The sequence below is a fragment of the Engraulis encrasicolus genome, chromosome 1 (assembly GCF_034702125.1).
Source record: "Engraulis encrasicolus isolate BLACKSEA-1 chromosome 1, IST_EnEncr_1.0, whole genome shotgun sequence".
Lineage (NCBI taxonomy): Eukaryota > Metazoa > Chordata > Actinopteri > Clupeiformes > Engraulidae > Engraulis > Engraulis encrasicolus.
Window position 1 is genome coordinate 15,682,163 of NC_085857.1, and position 20,251 is coordinate 15,702,413.

The 20,251-nt window shown below is 43.9% G+C and overlaps 2 protein-coding genes across 2 annotated transcripts; one reads left to right on the forward strand and one right to left on the reverse strand.

Annotated features, from left to right (window-relative positions):
• Positions 1-206: 206 nt before the first annotated feature.
• On the forward strand, positions 207-8,056 carry rbm34 (RNA binding motif protein 34). The gene is made up of 11 exons (XM_063197971.1): positions 207-407; positions 529-691; positions 1,079-1,206; positions 2,173-2,395; positions 2,972-3,031; positions 3,130-3,173; positions 3,849-3,932; positions 4,135-4,195; positions 5,549-5,591; positions 6,148-6,266; positions 7,111-8,056. Exons 1-11 carry the CDS (start codon positions 379-381, stop codon positions 7,564-7,566), a joined length of 1,410 nt encoding a protein of 469 aa, XP_063054041.1. The 5' UTR covers positions 207-378; the 3' UTR covers positions 7,567-8,056.
• Positions 8,057-8,600: 544 nt separating this feature from the next.
• Positions 8,601-19,959, reverse strand: tomm20b (translocase of outer mitochondrial membrane 20b). Its single transcript, XM_063197975.1, has 5 exons — positions 19,666-19,959; positions 17,540-17,586; positions 16,317-16,398; positions 13,953-14,095; positions 8,601-9,628 (listed from the first exon to the last, which is right to left on the reverse strand). Exons 1-5 carry the CDS (start codon positions 19,787-19,789, stop codon positions 9,584-9,586), a joined length of 441 nt encoding a protein of 146 aa, XP_063054045.1. The 5' UTR covers positions 19,790-19,959; the 3' UTR covers positions 8,601-9,583.
• Positions 19,960-20,251: the final 292 nt, after the last annotated feature.

Sequence of the window (20,251 nt, forward strand, 5' to 3'; positions counted from 1 at the left end):
GTGGTCCCATCTAAAGTCAAAGATGTGATTTTAAACGAATTATCCCTCAATGAATAGTGTATATCATCTTTTTATAATGTTTTATTTGTGGAACAGTGCGTTCTGTGTGTAACAACGACACAGAACAGCCGAGAAACGCGTTTATCTGAACTCAATATCATTTGGGAACTATGCTTCTTTGCTTTCTGTACCAGTCCGACCAATTATCTTAGACGGAACGAATGTAAAACGTGTGTTTACTCTTCTGAGCACTTTCTTCAAGAAATGAGCGCTTGATTATTTCAAACACATGCGTTTGTATGGATTAAGCTATTTGAATCTTGGGTAACTCAACTGTGGCCGTGGGAAAACTTTCCCGAAAACTCCCCGGGTCAAATAATGGCAAAGAAGATACCTAAAGAAACGAGGTAGGACTGCGATGCATGCACTCGCTCACTGTAGCCTACTAGAGTTTTGTCTTGACATGCATGCTCTATGTATGTACACGCTTGGGAGCCTTACTTAATATTTCTATTGGTTTGTTGACAGTGATGCCAGCGAGGATGGCAAGGAGTCCAGCAATTATGTTGTTGGACAAGTGTCCGGCTGCTTGTTCCCTAAAACGTCTGCAACAGGCTCTGGCTCCCTGTCTGCCCTATTCTCCACCAACACAACAGCAAGCAACACTGTGGTGTTTGTCCCAGCGCCCAAGGTGAGTTTCAGTGTCATTTTCTCTGTGTATTGCAATACGTACAGTATTCATGACCTTTTGTAGTTCATGTGAAACGTCGTTGTTTTTGGTATTTGATGTTTGGTGGCAGTTCCACTGATTTATAATGCACATTGTATTTTGTGTAGTTCTCTCTCCTCTTATGTCCAACTTCTTTGGGATAGCCGTGGTGTAAAGGTTATGGAGTTGGATTATATGGTCAAAGGCCATTGCTCAAGTTTCCTTGAGCAAGGCATCTAGTATTCACACACTGCTCCAGGGATTGTAATCAATATCTGTATGTCGGTTTCGATGAAAGCATCAGCTAAGTGTAATGTAATGTAATAATAATGCAATACACTGTATATTTGTGTTTCCCTTAAACTCTAGCATGTACCCACGCCTGTCATACCCAAAGCTGAGCCTGCGCCTGCAGATGAAACAGCTGGTGTAAAACCGACGCAAACGAAGAAAAACAAAAAGGCGAAATCGGCAGCAGAATTAAAAGTTCAGGACAGGTGGGTGTCATAACAACGGACAGTGAAAATTAATTTCATGTATGACGCGCATGCGTCAGGGAGTGAAATACTTGTTACGCATGCAGCAGCGGTTGCAGCAACCAATTCATTTGCAATCATATGGAATTGGCTGCACCCGCATGAGAATCACTGTGCATAAAGCTACACCTCTGTCTGAATCCACCGTTACCCTGTGCCTAAATAAATGTATGTCACACTGGATAAAGATTAGCCTGGCGACGCCATCCTATGTACTCCGCACGTAGTCTGGTGAAACCCTCCTGGCTCGGTTCGCTCACTGTTTAGCCAATCAGCAAGCAGTTGAGCGTGGTGACGCAGAACTCACCCACGAAGTCCGTTACTGATTGGTAACACTATTCACACTTTTGTTTTGTTATTTTTTGTATGCTTTTGCGACACTATATCGTAACAGTCATGCTAAATAAAGCACAACATGGTTTTAATTTGAATTCCGAACTCAAATGAATTAAATGGCAGAGTAAGATCAGACCATCTCACACCCTACACGGAGATGGATTCCTCTTAGCTTTGACGGAGCTAACAGTCTGCTTTCGACCAGGCTAGATAATGATGCCATTGCAGTGTAATGTCATGTAATGTAGTAATAATAGCAACAACAAAAGTAGTTGTAGTAATATAACTAGAGATGCGGATCCGGCAGGATAATAGGGTTTTTCACAGGATCCGGATCCGGTTCCAGGATCCAGGATCCGGTAGCCGAGGCTTTTCAGTCAAAATAGTTTGAGCCAACGTGATAAAAAAGGCCCACATGTGCGAGTAGGCTATGTGTTTCAACCCTTTCGTAAGATCCGGTATCCGGTTACGGATCCGGCAGGATCTTAAGCAGTGGATCCGGTATCCAGCAGGATCCTAAAAATCAGGATCCGGTGCATCTCTAAATATAAATGATGATAATAAGCCTGTTTTGCTCTCTTGCACCGACAGAGAGAGTGGTTTACAAACAGCAGATGACGAGGACGGCACAAGGAAGGGCCCAAAGAAGGCTGCTAAGAGGAAAACACCCCAGGACGATGACGACGACGCTGCACCAGGACAAAACGGCAAGCCCGCCAAGAGGAAGATGACCTTCAAAGACTTTGCTGCAGAGAGAGTCAAGCTGAACAGGACCGTGTTTGTGGGAAACCTACCCGCCAGTTGCACTAGAGAGGTACTGTCACTGAGGTTCAGTTTGGATGTAACATAGTTAATAGCACAACAGACTATCCTGTCAACAGACAACAGACTGTCTTGTTCTATCGTTCTCTCGCATGCTTGCTCTCTCTCTCTCATTCATACTAATTCTCACTTTCTCACTCCCTTCCTGTTAGTCACTGGCTTTCTCTTTTTCTTCATCTCTCCATCAGTTACTTTTTGTTTTTTGAGATGAACCCATTGGTGCCTAAAACTCCTTCTCAGCCTTTGAAGCACATAAAACCCATACCTACGTTTTTTATTTAAAAACTGTATTAGTATTAATCATTTATTACTAAATTATACTATGTCTACTCTACTCTCTACTTCTAAAAAATCTCCAATTTGATGCGCCTAAAGCTGTGTCAAGCAGCTCCTGGCACTAGAGTCAATGTTGCGCTACTCAGCATCCGGCCTCAGTGGGTTAACCGGAGCAAGATGCAGTTTGAAGATCCTGTATACTAATTGCACAGCTTATGCTGCCTTCCTGTAACATACAGAAATATCATGTTTTATTGGCTTCATCAATAACATCCTCATTTTGCATTCACAGAAATTGCGTGCCATTTTCAAAGAACATGGATCCATCGAATCAATCCGGTTTCGTTCAGTGGTATGTAGTTGCCATGTTACCACGTTATGTTGTATACTGTGATTGTCATTTTTCAGATTTGGCCAGTTACACTGTTTTTATTGTTGTTGTTTTTTCAGGTAGGGGAAGATGCCTCCATGTCCCGCAAGGTAGCTGCCATTCAGTAAGTGATCACCTCACCACATATACTGCATACCAAAAAATATTCACTAACCGGCTTCATGCTTCAGGATACTAATACATTTCTGACCATGTCCATGCTCCCAACATTGTGAAGCTGTAATGACTGCAAAAGGTGGACCGATATCATACTGAACCCCATGGGTTTGGAATGGGATGGCACTGCAGTTAAGTTCATATGTCAGTCAATCCGGAAGGTATTCACAGCACTTCACTTTTTTGACATTTGTTTTATCTTACAGCCTTATTCCAAATGCTACAAATGAATCACTGTTGTCAAAATCCTACACAAATTATTCCATTATGACCATGTGAAAAACAAGTTGTCTTGACAGTTTTGAAAATATATAAAAATAAAAAACAAAGAAATCAGTAGCAGCATTTGACAACAGAGATTCATTTGTAGCATTTGGAATAAGGCTGTAAGATAATAAAATGTGAAAAAAGTGAAGCGCTGTGAATACTTTCCGGATTGACTGTATGTCAGTCAAGACAGGTCAGCGGATACCTTTGGTAATGTTGTCCATGCCAAATGTGGCATGTTCTTCCAGAATGTCAATGAGTGCTGCGCAAATGGTTTCTGATGTATCGGCCACATGTTGTTGCTTTGTAAGCTAACCTGTTCTGTGCTCGGTTTTTCTCGTCTTTCTCTATTCAGAAGGCAAGTCCATCCCAAAAAGCAAACCGTGAATGCATACATTGTATTCAAAGAGACAGAAGGGGCATTGGATGCTTTGAAAAAGTAAGGGTCATCAAATACTAACTAAGTTTTTGATGTCTTGTCTGTAGGCAAATTAAAACAAAAAATCATAGTCCTGAAATGTAACTGTGTGTCTGTAGTTGTTGCCTTATTATTGCTGTGTTGTTGTATTGTAATTATTATATTATTCTGGTGAAAGGTGGTTTAATTGGTTACCAAATTTTAATATTGTAATCCTCTGCAGGAATGGCCTGGAGATTCAGAAAGACGTCCACATCCGTGTGGACAAGGCCTCCTCCAAACAGGTTAGTGCTTGAATTGGTGGAGTGTGGGGGCCTTATGAGTTTTGCAGGGCTTTTCAGTTAGAATTTCATTTTGGCCACATTTTTGAAATCAAGAACTTAAGTTGGGACTGCACATTTTCAGCCATCACTAAGCAGCCATCAGTACAAACACTTTCAATGCACGTTTTTAAAAAACGAAAGTTCGAGAGAAGCGTAATGAAATTTGACATGCCTAATTACCACCTGCATTCTATTCTACGCCCAATGGTCAATCGTCTGAATTCAGCGCGAAAGATAGGCACGCCTATTTAAAATGATACTGTCCCATTTTTGGGAATAAGCTCATATGAAACCTCCCCTCATAACCTCATATGAAACCTCCCCTTAAATAGTTGAGTTTTACCTTTCTCTTGTACTTTCAACCGTTCTCTGAGTATGGCAGTGTAAATTTTACCTCCATGCTAGCAGTTAACATTGAGTTCTATGAGACCAGTTGGCGGCTAACTGGTCTCATAGGACTCAATGTTAACTGCTAGCTTGGAGGTAATATTTGCACTACCGTACCCAGAAAACGGTTGAAAGTACAGGAGAACAGTAAAACCCTATTATTAAACTCTAGGGGAGGTGTAAAATAAGCTTATTTCCAAAATGGGACAGTATCACTTAAACAAGCTGTATTCTCATTATCCGCTCTGCCGTCATTTGGTGGAATTTCAGCGCACAGAACATTTGGAAAGCCCCTTAATTAACTATCCAGCATGTATTATCCACTCACCTGTCTCCATTCAGAAATGTTCTTTCTCGCTTGCACCCACCACCTCCCCTTTCGCGTCAATACGCCACGTAATCTATCTCAGCTTCTCGAGTGCAGTGGTCCCTGCGGACCCCGTGAAGCACTTTGATGATCAGTCCACCGTGTGGACAGCCACTCTCCTGCGAGAGCGGCACAATCACGAGAAGTCCGTTCTCCAGCGAGAACGAAGATGCCAGTGTTTTGCCCTAGCTTCCTTCCAGTTCACCTCGCTCCATTGTTCCATCGTTCAATGTTCAAGACAAGCAAGAGATTCACAAAAAAAAGCATGTGCAGTATCAAAACTACAGTGCGTCATACTACAGCTGGGGCCACATCTGGCTCGCATGTGGCCCGTGTCTGGGCCTTGTGTGGCCCACATGCCACCAATTGAACTGGCCTGGGTTAGGGAATTGGTCTTCGGATCACATCACAGGTTAGAATTACATACTATTTTTTTTGTAGGGGCTGCAAATATTCATGAAGATAACGTGTCAATTTATTTTCCTGAACAATTCTGTCAGATTTGTTGATTTAAAAAAAATATCTTTATAATTGATGAAGCATTTTGGTTTTCTTTTCAGCATGACCACAAGCGATCCATATTTGTTGGCAATTTACCATATGGTGAGTAATCTTCACATGGCTAAGTCTCATCAGTCATCGCTATCATAATATGTAGAATAATGTATGGCTCTGATCAGAAGACTAAATGGTGTACATGTCCTCCCTTTCTCCTTCCATGCCTCCCTCATCCCTCCCTCCATCCATCATCCATCCATCCTTCCCTCAATCATTCTTCTGTTCCTCAATCCTCTCCCATCCATCTGTCTATCATCCATCGATTTCTACCTCATCCCTCCATACCTCCCTCCTACCCTCCATCCTCATCCATCTCTCCTACCCTCCATCCTCATCCATCTCCCCTACCCTCCATATTTATCCATCCCTCCATCCCTAAATCCCTTCCTCATCCCATCCCATCCCTCCATCCCTGTCTCTCATCCATCTGTCTGTCCATCATCCCTCCATCCCTCCCTCATCCCTCCATACCTCCCTCATCCCATCCCTTCCTCATCCCATCCCTCCATCTGTCTGTCCATCATCCCTCCATCCCTCCCTCATCCCATCCATCCATCCCTCCATCCATCCCTCCCTCATCCCATCCTCCATCCCCTGTCAGACGTGGCTGAGTTGTCCCTGAGGCAGCATTTCCTGGAGTGTGGAGAGGTGGAGGCGGTGAGGCTGATCAGGGACAGAGCCACGGGCATGGGCAAAGGCTTCGGCTACGTGCTGTTCGAGGTGAGACCGTTTATGATACAATTTAATATGCGATTCATTTGACTGCAATATTATATACCTGCATTACCAGTATGTTATAGCCTACTTGTATCTTTACGAAGATGACACTCTTAAAGGGACACTGTGTGAGATTTTGAATTGTTTATTTCCAGAATTCATGCTGCCCATTCACTAATGTTACCCTTTTCATGAATACTTACCACCAGCATCAAATTCTAAGTATTCATTATGACTGGAAAAATTGCACTTTTCATACATGAAAAGGGGGATCTTCTCCATGGTCCGCCATTTTGAATTTCCAAAAATAGCCATTTTTAGCTGCAAAAACGACTGTACTTGGACCATACTAGAAAATATTTGTTTATTACTTAGTAAACGTTCATGTAAAGATCACATTTGGCAGTAGGCAGCCCAGTTTCAATGAGCAGCATAGTTGCAGTACCTTTTCTGACCATTTCCTGCACAGTGTCCCTTTAATATTGCTAATATTGTGTAGCACCATAATGCATGCCAGTGGAACGCTATTATAGTCATTGAAAAGTTAACTACCATAGTACTGCACTACTACTATGACATAACACAGGGCCTTTAGTAATGCACTACCACTTGGTCACTGCCATTCTGGTAACAGTAAATTTAATAACGGCGTGTCTTAAGGGTTAAACAAAAATTTGCCTTCCATTACATTCCCGTGTTTGTTACTTCTGGCTCTTGTTCAGTAGACTGCTTTAAGATTTATTGAGAACTTGACCCGGTGAACATGAACCGGTTGTCTCTCTCCTTATATCTTTATTAGTCCTCTCTTTCTGTCGGTTTCTCTCCCTCTTTCTCTCTCTCTCTCCAGAGTGGTGACTCAGTGCAGTTGGCCCTGAAGTTGGACGGCTCCGTGCTGTGCGAACGCAAGATCCGTGTAAAACGCTCCGTCAAGGACGGCGCAGGAGCAGGGGCAGGAGCAGGCAAGGAGGGCAGAGGAAAGGGCCCAGGCAAAGGGAACAAGAAGGGTGTAGCAGCGAGCCCCAATAGGAAGGGCCCCTCGGCAGGCCCCATGAAGAAAGCGCCTAAAGGGGGCCCCCCTGCAGGCCCCATGAAGAAGGGGCCTAAAGGGGGGCCCCCTAACGCTTTCCCCAGAGGAGGTCCTCCTGGGGGCAAGAAGAAGATGGGCTTCCATGGAAGGCCGGGGAAAAAGATGTCTCCGTCAGAATTTAAAGGAGAAATGGCCGACCCCGCAGCTAAAAAACACAAAGGACAGAAAAAGAAGTCTAAGCCCAGGAAGCCAAAAAAGAACATCCATTTCGGATGAGATGTCATCTAGTGGGGTTAACATTTTGTGCAGAGAGGTCTTGATGTAAGGTTTTATCTGAATATTCAGAACTGTAAAATATCTCTAACATGAAATCTGAATTTCTTGAGCTGCCTAAACCATTTTCCAATCAGAGTACTGTGTGTATGTGTGTGTGTGTCTGTAAGGTGTCAGTCGAGCACATAATCACTTAATCTTGATGATGAACAAACATGTCTTTTCTACAGCAAATGGTGTGCATTTCAGCATTTGTCAAGGTGACAGATTAAGTCAGTCCTACTGACTATGCATGCATAGCCGCCACCCATCACAATCTTATTGAATTTTTATTTACAAAAAATATATCCTTTCTACACCTTCTCTCTAACTTCTTTTTTGTCAACTTTCCTCCATCCACCACAGAACAACCAGACACATTGTTTCAGCTCAATCCTTTATTTTTTTTTTGGTAAAAAATAAAAACAGGGCAATGCCTTTGCCCAAATCATGACCAGAGTTGATAGCCAGTTTTTGTAACACAGAAATGTAAAAAACAAACACCTTACTTTTCTTGAACAATGATTTCAAGAACAGCTTGACAGAAATGGTCTGTTTTTTTTTTTTTAATCTTTCAGATATGTTCCTGTGTGTGATCGTGTCTGTTCCTTGTTAGCCGTTGTAGGGCTTGTTAAAAATCATTTGGCTGGGGAATAGTTTGCTGAAAACTGTATCCTCCTAGCTATGAAATGCCAGCTTGCCATGCCATACTTAAGCATCCTTCGATGTGTGGATGAGTGGCCAAAAATGTCATTTCACACCGAGAAGACTTTATACTAACCAGCCAGATGATTTCCAATACGCCTTTTTATTAGGTCAGGTTACGGAGTGGTATATAAAAAAATAACGTGATGTAAACAGATTTTTATCATGGCAAACACTGACTGTGTGTGTCCACAAGAGGGCAGGGCAGAGTTGAGTACCAAACTTCAGTCATGCAATGGCAGAAAAGAAGTGTTGCACATTTGATGTAGCAGCACTGGAGAGAAAAAAAAATGCAAATTTCCTTCACTTTATTAGTTGTTATTTAAAAAAATAATAAATCACGTAAAATTTGTGATTGCGAGAATATAATACAATGAATGTCAAATGTCCTTCAGATCTGGGAGTACTGTACTCTCATTTGTAACAAATGACAACTCAAAAATGAGATGCTGTATCGTTGGACATCAAAACATGGTGTTTTTCATCATTAACAAAAAACATTTCCTAGGTAGGTTATGTAGCGAGGTAATGAGTTTTTCCATAGCCATCCAATTTAAAAGGGAAGAGGATTCAGAGAGACAATAACAGTGCAATGCAACCAGGGGTGTACAGGTAATTCTAGAAAGAGAGCTCAGTTGTCTTACCAAAGCATTGGGTAAATATTATACTAGAACAGCAATTATAGCTTTGTTTCGCCAGAAGAATGAACTTCTGGAACCTTTCTATTGTGAAGTTCACAACTTGCTCTAAGTAAGCTTAAACCTAGACAGGTTAGTCACTGAAATCCCCTTTTTGGAATACCACCCCCACCTAGAATATCCTATGCTTCAATACTGGGCCTTTCTCAAAACCTAGGACCGTGTCCTTCCAAGTGCACCAGCCTAATTAGTCACGCCCAGTGATTGGATACTCTTTGGTGAACTCTACAGAATATCCAATCACTGGGTGTGACTAATAAAGAGTATCCAATCACTGGGTGTGACTAATTATGCTGATACACTTGGAAGGACACTGTTCTAGGTTTTGAGAAGGGCCCACTGAATTCTTCCATCAGCCGAGAGCTCTACATTTGTGCAGGGGGAGGGACAAGGGGTGGGTGTTTAGCTTGGATAATGGACACAGTGTTACTGGATGGGTGTTGGCTTTGTTTTTTAGGACCTTCAGAGCCGGTGGGATGAGGGATGAGATGATGAATGATAAATAAAAAAGAAAAAGGAAAAAAAAAACAAAAGGTTAAAAATCTGATATGTCGTTGCCGTCAAGGTGACTTGCTTAATCACTCCACGTCATCATCAGGAGAGGTCTGGGCGTTGACGATGCGCTGCAACAAGAGAGAAAAAATATCACAATTACAAGACGCCTGATACTGTGATATTGTTTGGTATCATTTTGCAATGTGGGGTTTGGTGACTTGCTCAACGGCACTTCGGCCATGGATGGGGGCGTAGGGAGCCACTCCGAGGCTGATATTGTCTGATAAGTCTTTATCACATTACAAGATGTATGATATTGTGAGGTATTATTTTGTAATATTCTCTAGATGTTACATTACAAGATGTCTGATATTGTCAGGCATTATTTTGCAATATTCTCCAGATATTACATTACAAGCTGTCTAATATTGTGAGGTATTATTTTGTAATTTTGTAATATCTAATACAAGATGTCTGTGAAGATTCCTATTCATTCAAGTCGGTTTCAGTTCATTTGTAGGAAATTGAGCTGCTTTTTTCACTATTACACAGCTATTCCATCACTTGATTACTATTACAAAGCCAGACAGCGTTGGGTTGTACAATGCATCTACTCTGAGGTGCATTTCTGGAAAGCGTAGTTGCTAACTATGTTAGTTGCAATGCAATTTCCCATTGGCAACTACCGAAGTTGCTAACTGCTAACAACTACGCTTTCCAGACATGAACCCCACTTTTGATGCTGATTTGGTCTGAGGTTGCATTCATTCGAAGAGTCAGCTTAAGTTACAAAAACTGAGCTTCAGCAATCAGGAAAAAAAACCCTGTAATAGACGCATTGCCAACTACAGAGCATCACTTCCTCAGTGCCTTGCTGTAGGGGCTCCGTCAGAGATTCTTTAAAGATGGCCTCTCAACGTCATTTAATTAATATTGCCGTGTTCCCAATTGTTATTGAATGTGTTACGCATTGGTCCTGTTTTAAAAAACATTCTGGTTGCTTTGTTTCAAGACGTTTTTGCAAGCTGGCAAGGTGGCTTGTGGAGAAACGAGAGAGTGTTCCGTGTTTCTCGTGGAAATGCGTCTCTGATTGGCTCACTCCTCCTGCTCTCGAAGAAACGCGTCTCTGATTGGCTCAGTCCTCCAGTTCTTGGAGAGAATGTAATGGGAAACAGAGTCGCCACTTCCCCGGGTGGTACTGCACTATAGGGACGCCAACGGAGGCGTGCAGGCTCCATTCAGGGCTGTGCTCTTTCGACAGCGACCCCTAGGCGAGCTGCAGGCACGGAGCAACCAGAGTGAGCTGGCTTTATGTATGAGGCTTTGTGCTGTGTGTGTACCTGAGAGTAGCAACCAGCTGATAGCTAAGCTAAGCTATGTTTCGGTCCACCAGACGTTGCTTGTTTTGAAAACAAGCAGAAAAAAATTACTCGACATGTTTTTAGATAAATGGGTCGATATAAACCTTTGTGGGCAACGCCTTCTTTCGACGTGACGAAACACAGAAAGGCTTTCGTGATTCGCTCGTTTCTCTGCATTATTTATGTAAATTGGGAAACACCGGGAAACACAGCCAGGAGAGTTGACGCACCGCTATGAGAGCCTTGCAAGTGAGTTTAACTTGGGGTGACCGTCCGATCTTCGAAAGGAGTGAGTAAAACTGAGTTTTATCGGAAGTTGGCCTTTAAGTATATAGAGATATGCCAACATGGGTTTCTATGGGCACCTAACATGACCAGGTTCCGGTCTGCCTAAAGGGGCGTGTCATAATGCTCCTAGCATTGAATAGAACAGTCCTCAGGTCTGCCTAGGTCTGCCTAAAGGGGGATTTCCCCCCAATAATAGAACCCGGAAACAATGGGCCAATGGAACCTCTCTCTCTCTACTCTCTCTGGCTCCGTCGTGTGTGTGGACAAATGCCAGAGAAGGGTGAGGTGGGATTTCCATATAAATTAGCGGTTGTATTAGGGAGTTTCCTGCTCAATTCACAGGGTTGTAGTAACGAGTTAGATCCTGAGGGTGATACATTGACGGTTGTTTGATGTGATGGCAAAGGCCCCAAGGTGTGTCCTCAGGACAAAAGGGCCTTTAAGAGTGTGTATTTAAAGAGGTGGTTAGCCTTGTTTTGCCTTAGTTGCCTGAGGCAGCCGTGGCCAAATGATTAGGGGGATGGTGCGATCAGGAAGCCACTGGGGACAAATTCTTTATCAGTAGCTGTATACTGTAAGCCAGTGTTTCTCAACAGGGGTGCCGCAGGCCACCCTCAGGGGTGCCGCGGAAACGTGACTGATAAATAAATTATGTAATATGATACATATTTGTCTAAATTGATAAGGTAATGTTAGTCAATCGAATTTTTCATCTGCCATTTACGCACAATTATAAAATAAAGTAAATATAGATCGCCCCAGTCAGCTGCAACTTCGAACGTAGGTTGTGTGACGTCTCCAAATGTGTTACTTTTCCAAGCTTGTGTGGTATCGGATGCGATGCCATTTTACGGCTTGTTGGTTTGGGGTGCCTTGAAATTTTTCATGAATTGAAAGGGTGCCTCGCCTAAAAAAAAAGGTTGAGAACCACTGCTGTAACTAATATTCTGCTAGCTCCTAATTCTCACCCTGCACTACATATGCACCTCACCCATGGCTAAAATGCCTGTGAAGTAGGGATGTTAACCGGTAACCATTTAACCGATAGTCGACCGGATCAAGGTTAACCGGTTAAAATTTTCTGCCACCGGTTAACCGGTTGTAATAATAATAATAATTATAATAATAATTTCCTCCCAAAAAGCCCCAAAAAAACGATAATTTTGAGGTTTTAGTACAATAATTCAGCATTTTCCATCTGGCAACAGTGGCTGGACATGGCAGGTCCTGTCTGCGCAGCAAAAAAAAAGGCTTATGTGAAAAATAAAATATTAAAAAGTCAGTGCTGTGCATATCAGGCATGCGAACGTTGTATAATTTAAGATTACCGGTTAACCACCGGTTAATGAGTCTCAGCAGCCGGTTAAGAGTTTTTTCAATTTTCGCCATCCCTACTGTGAAGCAAGACATCTAAATCCACATTTCTTCAGGGGAATTGCCCTTTTGGAACCAAAGTGTTTGTCCTTTGAACTTTTAAACAAGCCTGTGACAAGTCATCCATATCACGGTTTGATTTGAACACAAATTACTCCTAAACACTCCTAACTCCACTAAAAGCAAGTGGTGGGCCAATGTAAGGGTTCCCTAATGACTATAATGGAGGATGGATGAAGGTAGGAGGGGTGCTGCTCGGTAATAACCACAGGGCAGGGTGGGGCGGATGTACTGAGGGGATGGATGGAGAAAACCCCAGCTTTGTCCCAGAGATCGTGCCAAATTATAGGCCTCATTGATGTATTGAGGGAAGCGATGAGAGACAATCCTGAGATACAGGCTTTCTTAAGAGGTAGGTGGACAACTCTAGTATGTGATTTATGGCATAGGATGTAGCAATCACCACATCAACAGTGAATTGTTTAAAAGGTACACTGCGCAGGAAATGGTCAAAAAAAGGTACTGCAACTATGCTGCTCATTGAAACTGTGTCACCTATTGCCAAATGTGACCTTTTCATGAAAGTTTACTTAGTAATAAACTAATATTTTCTAGTATGGCCCAAGTAAAGTCATTTTTGCAGCTAAAAATGTTTATTTCTGGAAATTAAAAATGGTGGACCATGGAGAAGATCCCCCTTTTCATGTATGAAAAATGCAATTTTTCCAGTCATAATGAATACTTAGAATTTGATGGTGGTGGTAAATATTCATGAAAAAGGTAACATTAGTGAATGGGTATCATGAATTCTGGAAATAAACAACTAAAAATCTCACACAGTGTCCCTTTAAGGGTGAATGTGTAGGATTAATTGCGTGTTTATGTTCTGCTTGTGCATGTGTGTTAGCCTGGGAATTCCCATGCGGCCCGAAGTGCTTGTTCTGATCTGCTTGCCTGAGTTTCAGAGCCAACGTGTGTATGTGTGAGCGTGGAGATGCTGGTGTGTATAGAGAGAAAAAACTGTATCTTCAATGAATATCTCCAATGATTCGATATGAAGGAAAGTGTGTGTGTGTGTGTGTGTGTGTGTGTGTGCGTGCGTGCGTGCGCTGACGCTTACCTGGCGTGTGTGTGTGTGTGTGTGTGTGTACATGCTCATTACTACCAGGCTGTGTGTGTGTGTGTGTGTGTGTGTGTGTGTGTGTGTGTGTGTGTGTGTGTGTGTGTGTGCACATGCTCATTATTACCAGGCTGTGTGTGTGTGTGTGTGTGTGTGTGTGTGTGTGTGTGTGTGTGTGCTCATTATTACCAGGCTGTGTGTGTGTGTGTGTGTGTGTGTGTGTGTGTGTGTGTGTGTGTGTGTGTGTGTGTGTGTGTGTGTGTGTGTGTGTGTGTGTGTGTGTGTGTGTGTGTGTGTCTGCCTGCTTACCTGGCTGATGGTGGGTAGCTTGGTGAGTAGCATCTGGAATACGGGCGGGGGCAGCGTCTGCTGGAGGACCTGGAGGAGCTGCTGGGGCTGGCCACACACCGCGATGGCATTGGTCAGGTGGTCCACACCCTTCTCATAGTCACCTGATGGAAAAGAGAGAGAGAGAGAGAGAGAGAGAGAGAGAGAGAGAGAGAGAGAGAGAGGAGAGAGAGATCAGTGTTGGCCACACACCGCGATGGCATTGGTCAGGTGGTCCACACCCTTCTCATAGTCACCTGATGGAAAAGAGAGAGAGAGAGAGAGGAGAGAGAGATCAGTGTTGGCCACACACCGCGATGGCATTGGTCAGGTGGTCCACACCCTTCTCATAGTCACCTGCGGGAAAAGAGGGAGAGAGAGAGAGAGAGAGAGAGAGAGAGAGAGAGAGAGAGAGAGAGAGAGGAGAGAGAGATCAGTGTTGGCCACACACCGCGATGGCATTGGTCAGGTGGTCCACACCCTTCTCATAGTCACCTGATGGAAAAGAGAGAGAGAGAGAGAGAGAGAGAGAGAGAGAGAGAGAGAGAGAGAGAGATCAGTGTTGGCCACACACCGCGATGGCATTGGTCAGGTGGTCCACACCCTTCTCATGGTCACCTGCGGGGAGAGGTGGAGAGAGGGAGAGAGAGAGAGGGAGAGAGAGAGAGAGAGAGAGAGAGAGAGAGCGAGCGAGAGAGCGAGAGAGAGAGAGAGAGAGGGAGGGAGAGAGAGAGATTTAGATAGAAGCGGAGGAAGAGCAGTAGGGGTAGCAACAGATTGAGGTAGAGCAAAAGAAGGTAGAAAGATAGATCGAGAGAATGAGAGAGAGAGAGAAAAGACAGAAAGACAAAGATGGAGAGAGAATACGAGTTATGGAAATGAAATGTAAAGGGAAAAAAAGGGGGGGGGGGAGAGAGAGAGAGAGAGGCAGTGTTGCCAGTGGTCAGGTGGTTTGAACCAGAGATTCTTTAAGTATATAGAGATATGCCAATGTAATAGGTTGCTATGGGCACCTAACATGACCAGGTTCCGGTCTGCCTAAAGGGGCGTGTCATAATTCTCCTAGCATTGAATAGAACAGTCCTTAGGTCTGCCTAGGTCTGCCTAAAGGGGGATCCCCCCCCCACCCTCTTGCAATAATAGAACCCGGAAACAATGGAACCTCTCTCTTATCTACTCTCTCTGTTTGAACCCTTCTCATCAACTGGGATTTACAATCAATCCACAGTACAAACGAAATTGCAGTGATACTGGCCCGGAACACTTAAGAGACTGCATCTAACTCCTATATTAGAACGAAAACCACACACCACAAGGTTTTAACATACTTTTGGTGTAACTGACACAAGAGTCATGACACAAGTTAGTCAAGGCAGAGTGTGCCAAGCTAACTAAGGACNGATTATTGCATGGACCAACTGGGCCCAGACTCAGGGACCCAAGAGCCAAGGGGGCCCTGAAATCCAAGCCTCAATATTCCCATCCTCATAGTGCACTTTTAACGACAGAAAGTCCCCCCCCCAAAAAAAAACCAAAAACATGGGGGACGCTGCGGCGCAGCGCGCTAAGCCCCCCACATTTAGGTAACCAGAGTAGTGCTCAGAGGATCACACTTGGCAGAGGAAGATAAGAAGCATTATTCTGGTAAACCTCTTAACTGACACACTGGCGAGTAACACAATAAAATACAACACAGGAGAGTAGGCAGGCGAGTGAGTTAGGGTGGGTCAGTGTGTGTGAGGACAGTGTTGCGCGTTAGCAAGTGTGTGTATTAGCAAGTGTGTGTGTGATTTAGCAAGTGACTGTGTGTGTGTCCTGGGTCAAAGTGTGTGAGGATGGCATTTTGATTTAGCGAGGGTGGGTGGGTGTTAATACAGGTGGCATTGTGTGTGTGTGTGTGTGTGTGTGTGTGTGTGTGTGTGTGTGTGTGTGTGTGTGTGTGTGTGTGTGTGTGTGTGTGTGTGTGTGTGTGTGTGTGTGTGTGTGTGTGTGTGTGCGCATGTGCATGCTGTATCGTTACCCTGGGCCAGCAGCTCCTCTCCCAGTGTGTGTGTGTGTGTGTGTGTGTGTGTGTGTGTGTGTGTGTGTGTGTGTGTGTGTGTGTGTGTGTGTGTGTGTGTGTGTGTGTGTGTGTGTGTGTGTGTGTGTGTGTGTGTGCTATATCGTACCCTGGGCAAGCAGTGTGTGTGTGTGTGTGTGTGTGTGTGTGTGTGTGTGTGTGTGTGTGTGTGTGTGTGTGTGTGCTATATCGTACCCTGGGCAAGCAGTGTGTGTGTGTGTGTGTGTGTGTGTGTGTGTGTGTGTGTGTGTGTGTGTGTGTGTGTGTGTGTGTGTGCTGTATCGTACCCTGTGCCAGCAGCTCCTCTCCCAGTTGGATCTCCTCCAGGAAGAACTTCTGCACGGCCTCGGCATCCTTCAGGTCAGGTAACTAAACAAACAAAATACTGTAAATAAAAACATGGCACTAATGCTAGGGCACTTTGTCCTCTACAGCAGTGTTTCCCAACCTTTTTTGTCTCATGTACCCCCTAAGCCTTTTCGCTGTGCCATGAGTACCCCCTAACTCATGTTCTATATTGCGTTCTCTATCCCAGTGTTACTATGCTCCATGCATTTGCTAAAATTACATTTTTCCAAGTACCCCCTGCAGTGTGCTCGCGTACCCCTAGGGGTACACGTACCCCTGGTTGGGAAACACTGCTCTACACGGCTGACCCGGGTTTGATTCCCGGCCCGGGTCCTGTCTCTCTGTCTCTCTCTCTCTGTCTGTCTGTCTGTCTGTCTGACTCTCTCTCTCTCTCTCTGTACTAGCTTCTAGTAGTTAGAAAAGGAGGACACTAGTTTTGTAGCCTCTATAACTTGTTGAGGGATTGGCAGAAAGCCAGGAGCAGCAGGAGGCAAGACTTTGTATTTGTATTAGAAAGTGCACCGAAAATTCGGCCACAGAAAATATTCGGCCGAAAACGCAAAAAAAGAGACGAAAGCCAATTGAGTGGCCGAATCGGAGGCCGAATAGAAAATGGGCATTAATTTAACCCCTTAATGTGTGCCGTACCTCCAGTGGCACGCTGTAATAGTCATTGAAATGTAACTACCATAGCACTACAATACTATGACACAACACAGGCCCTTTAGTAATGCACCACGACTTGGTCATTACCATACTGGTAACAACAAATGTATAAAGCTGCGTCTTAAGGGGTTAACTAATTTGTACTCTATAATTTGAAGACTTCAAATACACATTTATTTTATTTCAAAAACTTGTCAAAACATTTATTGTAAACCGTAGATTTAACCAATATTTTAAAATTGTGAAAAACCTAACCTTTGATAACTTTTGACTGAATTGTAATATTCGGTTTCAGCTTCGGTATTTGGCCAAGTAATTAATTATTATTCGATTTCGGTTTCGGCCGCAAATTTTCATTTCGGTGCACCTCTAATTTGTATTGTGGTTCTTGTGTTTGTATTGTCCGTGTTTTGTGCCTAATATGCAAGGCATGCTTTCACACAGCTTCAGGTTTCATCTCATCCATTGTGCAATGCCCGTTGGATGGCCGACTTACCCTGGACAGGCCTTGTCGGTCCTGGGCTACCTTCTGTTTTCTTCTCCCTGGAACACAATAACAAGAGACGTTATGAGGGTAGAATGGAAAGAAATATTTCCACACAAACGCACACATACCCAAACACACACACATAGACACTTTCTCTCTCTGTCTTGCACACGCCCATATACACACACACATACACACTCACGCACGCACACGCACACACAAACTTTGCTGTTCTCGCTCACACTGTCACACACACACACCCGCATGCTGGCAAGTACACTTGTCTGTCCTCGCAAGATCATCCAAAGCCTCAACAACAGATAGACACAATGGCCACCCTTAACATGCTTAAGTTAGCATAAGTCAGTGCCATGGCCAAACACTCTAGCCCACTAGTCTAAAGTGAACTCTTAAACCGAGCAAACCAATCAAACACACAAACAAACACGTCAGTTTTTATTTGCATAAGGGTCAATGACGTTTTTTGGGCTCTGACGTCAGGCGGTACAACCACAGCCAATGCCCAGAAATCAATTAATAATTGGCAATTGGTGTACTGCAATTAAGATGGTAATTGGTTCATCTACAAAACAAAACAACCCAATTTAATCAATAGAATAGTGACATTAGCTGTCCCTGCACCACCCTGGCATGTGCTACTGAAACGTCATTGACCCATCTATGTGTCACACATTGCCCATATCCAAACACGTCATTTTCGACTGCATGTATTCTGTGTGCAACCAGACAGTTGTAGTTATTACAGGTATTACCGGTGCTACACATTATGGATACATGTGCTAAATATATGGTTTGCCTGCACTGCTTTGGAAACACTGTATCTAAACATGCAGAAGCACCCCTATATTTGGATACGATCAGCCAATTCCTAACAGGAGATATCATTAATGATCCTGAGCAGAGACTACACAGCCTCTGTTTTACCCTGATCGTACCTGATTTACAAGAGTGTAATGTTGATATCAAGGACATCATACTACTGCTCTTATGTATAACCGCACAGTTATACCAGAGATTCTTTAAGTATATAGAGATATGCCAAAGTAATAGGTTGCTATGGGCACCTAACATGGCCAGGTTCCGGTCTGCCTAAGCGTGTCATAATGCTCCTAGTATGAATAGAACAGTCCTTAGGTCTGCCTAGGTCAGCCTAAAGGGGGATTTCCCCCCCTTCCCCTTGCAATAATAGAACCCGGAAACAATGGGCCAATGGAACCTCTCTCTCTCTACTCTCTCTGGTTATACACTGTATACTACTGTATCCAGATAGTCCTGGAGCTAGAGCACCATTGCATAAAGGGTTTGATAAGCCGATCCCTAACCGTAAACACTCAATGACCCTGCCCAATGACCACATCGTCTCTGAGAGACTGTAATGTTGATCAGGGGTGTCATTCACACTGAATCACGCTGAAGTGACTGTGAAGCCAGCCATCTTTTTTCAGCTGTTTTGAATCATTCAACCACGTTATTGCATTACTGGAGAACGAGAGGGCTTTTCTCACTCCCATGATATGGGTCATAACACAACCTCATGACTGTGTTTAATGCAACTGATGCCAAGACAGTGCATAAACTTACATCAGAATGTCTGTAGCCCTAGCCCATTTTCTCTTAGTTATCAGCTGGCCATCAAGGAAGAATTCAGCTGACTACTCACCTACACATACACGGACAAGGCTAGTAGCTAGTGTTAGACAACATCCTACTTAAGAAATGGGACAGTACCCCATTCATCAACTCCAATGCCATTCTGCCAAATGCTACATCACTTAGGAGCAATGTGCGGTGGCATTATGGGCATGGATAAGTGAAGGTGACACATTCAGGTACGCTGCAGTGCTTTGTGGTTTGGCTAGAGCTCTAGTCTGGCTTAGCTGAACCTGCCCACCCACCGACTGGACAAGCACTGGGGGGCTAAACATGCATTAGGTAACGTTAGCCTTCTCCTGCTAGCATGGAGAAGCCTCTGTCACGCAACCCCATTCAAGAAGAATACCCATATCCCCATTGCCACTCAAAGTAACGCTATATCCTATATCGGTTGCGCACGGACATTTCAGTGAAGCAGACAACCCACATCTGATTTGGCTGGACGGGCTTTGGGTACTCACGTTCCCGGAGCTTTTGCTTGAAGTTGGGGTCACTCCTTCTTTTCCTGTCGAAGTAGATGCAGTAGCCGAGGAACAGCGCGCCGCACACGCCGACTGCGATAGCGCCCGTTCTGCTATTCATCATGGATGAAGTCAGGCCCTGGGTATGCCTCTTGGTAACGCGAAGGTACCAAGGCCGAGGTTAAGGGGGATAAAAAAGGGGAAAGTTAGGTTGTAGAACTGTATCAATATTGTTGCATGACCGTCAGTCAGTCTGCCTTCTCTTCCACTCCACTGTGGGAAAAGACCCCATTTGATAAACGTTGCCCTTGAAGTGACAGCTTAGCTGCCCTCTACGAATGCCTGACTTAAATTACTGCTCTGGTTCTGTGCAGCACATATTCTAGTCATTTACCCAATCTCTCTGTGAAGCGTAGTGTACGTGTTCAAGTCAGGCATGTGAAATACGGCTTTGATATAGACGCATTTAGTAGGTAAAAGTACACTACATAGCAAAAAGCAAGAATGACAGGTAGGCCTACTAAATTGTGTCAGGCTATTTTGTGATGCATACATTTACGTTTTAATTATTAAATACAAAAACTGA

What these genes read in the sequence shown, in the direction of transcription:
- rbm34 (XM_063197971.1), top strand. Translation starts at nt 379, where the DNA reads ATGGCAAAGAAGATACCTAAAGAAACGAG. An exon ending in GAATTAAAAGTTCAGGACAG is followed by an intron (nt 1,207 to 2,172) that starts GTGGGTGTCATA and finishes TTGCACCGACAG; the next exon opens with AGAGAGTGGTTTACAAACAG. An exon ending in GCATTGGATGCTTTGAAAAA is followed by an intron (nt 3,933 to 4,134) that starts GTAAGGGTCATC and finishes AATCCTCTGCAG; the next exon opens with GAATGGCCTGGAGATTCAGA.
- tomm20b (XM_063197975.1), bottom strand. Translation starts at nt 19,789, where the DNA reads ATGATGAATAGCAGAACGGGCGCTATCGCAGTCGGCGTGTGCGGCGCG. An exon ending in ACCGACAAGGCCTGTCCAGG is followed by an intron (nt 16,399 to 17,539) that starts GTAAGTCGGCCA and finishes TTGTTTGTTTAG; the next exon opens with TTACCTGACCTGAAGGATGC. An exon ending in AGCTACCCACCATCAGCCAG is followed by an intron (nt 9,629 to 13,952) that starts GTAAGCAGGCAG and finishes CTCTTGTTGCAG; the next exon opens with CGCATCGTCAACGCCCAGAC.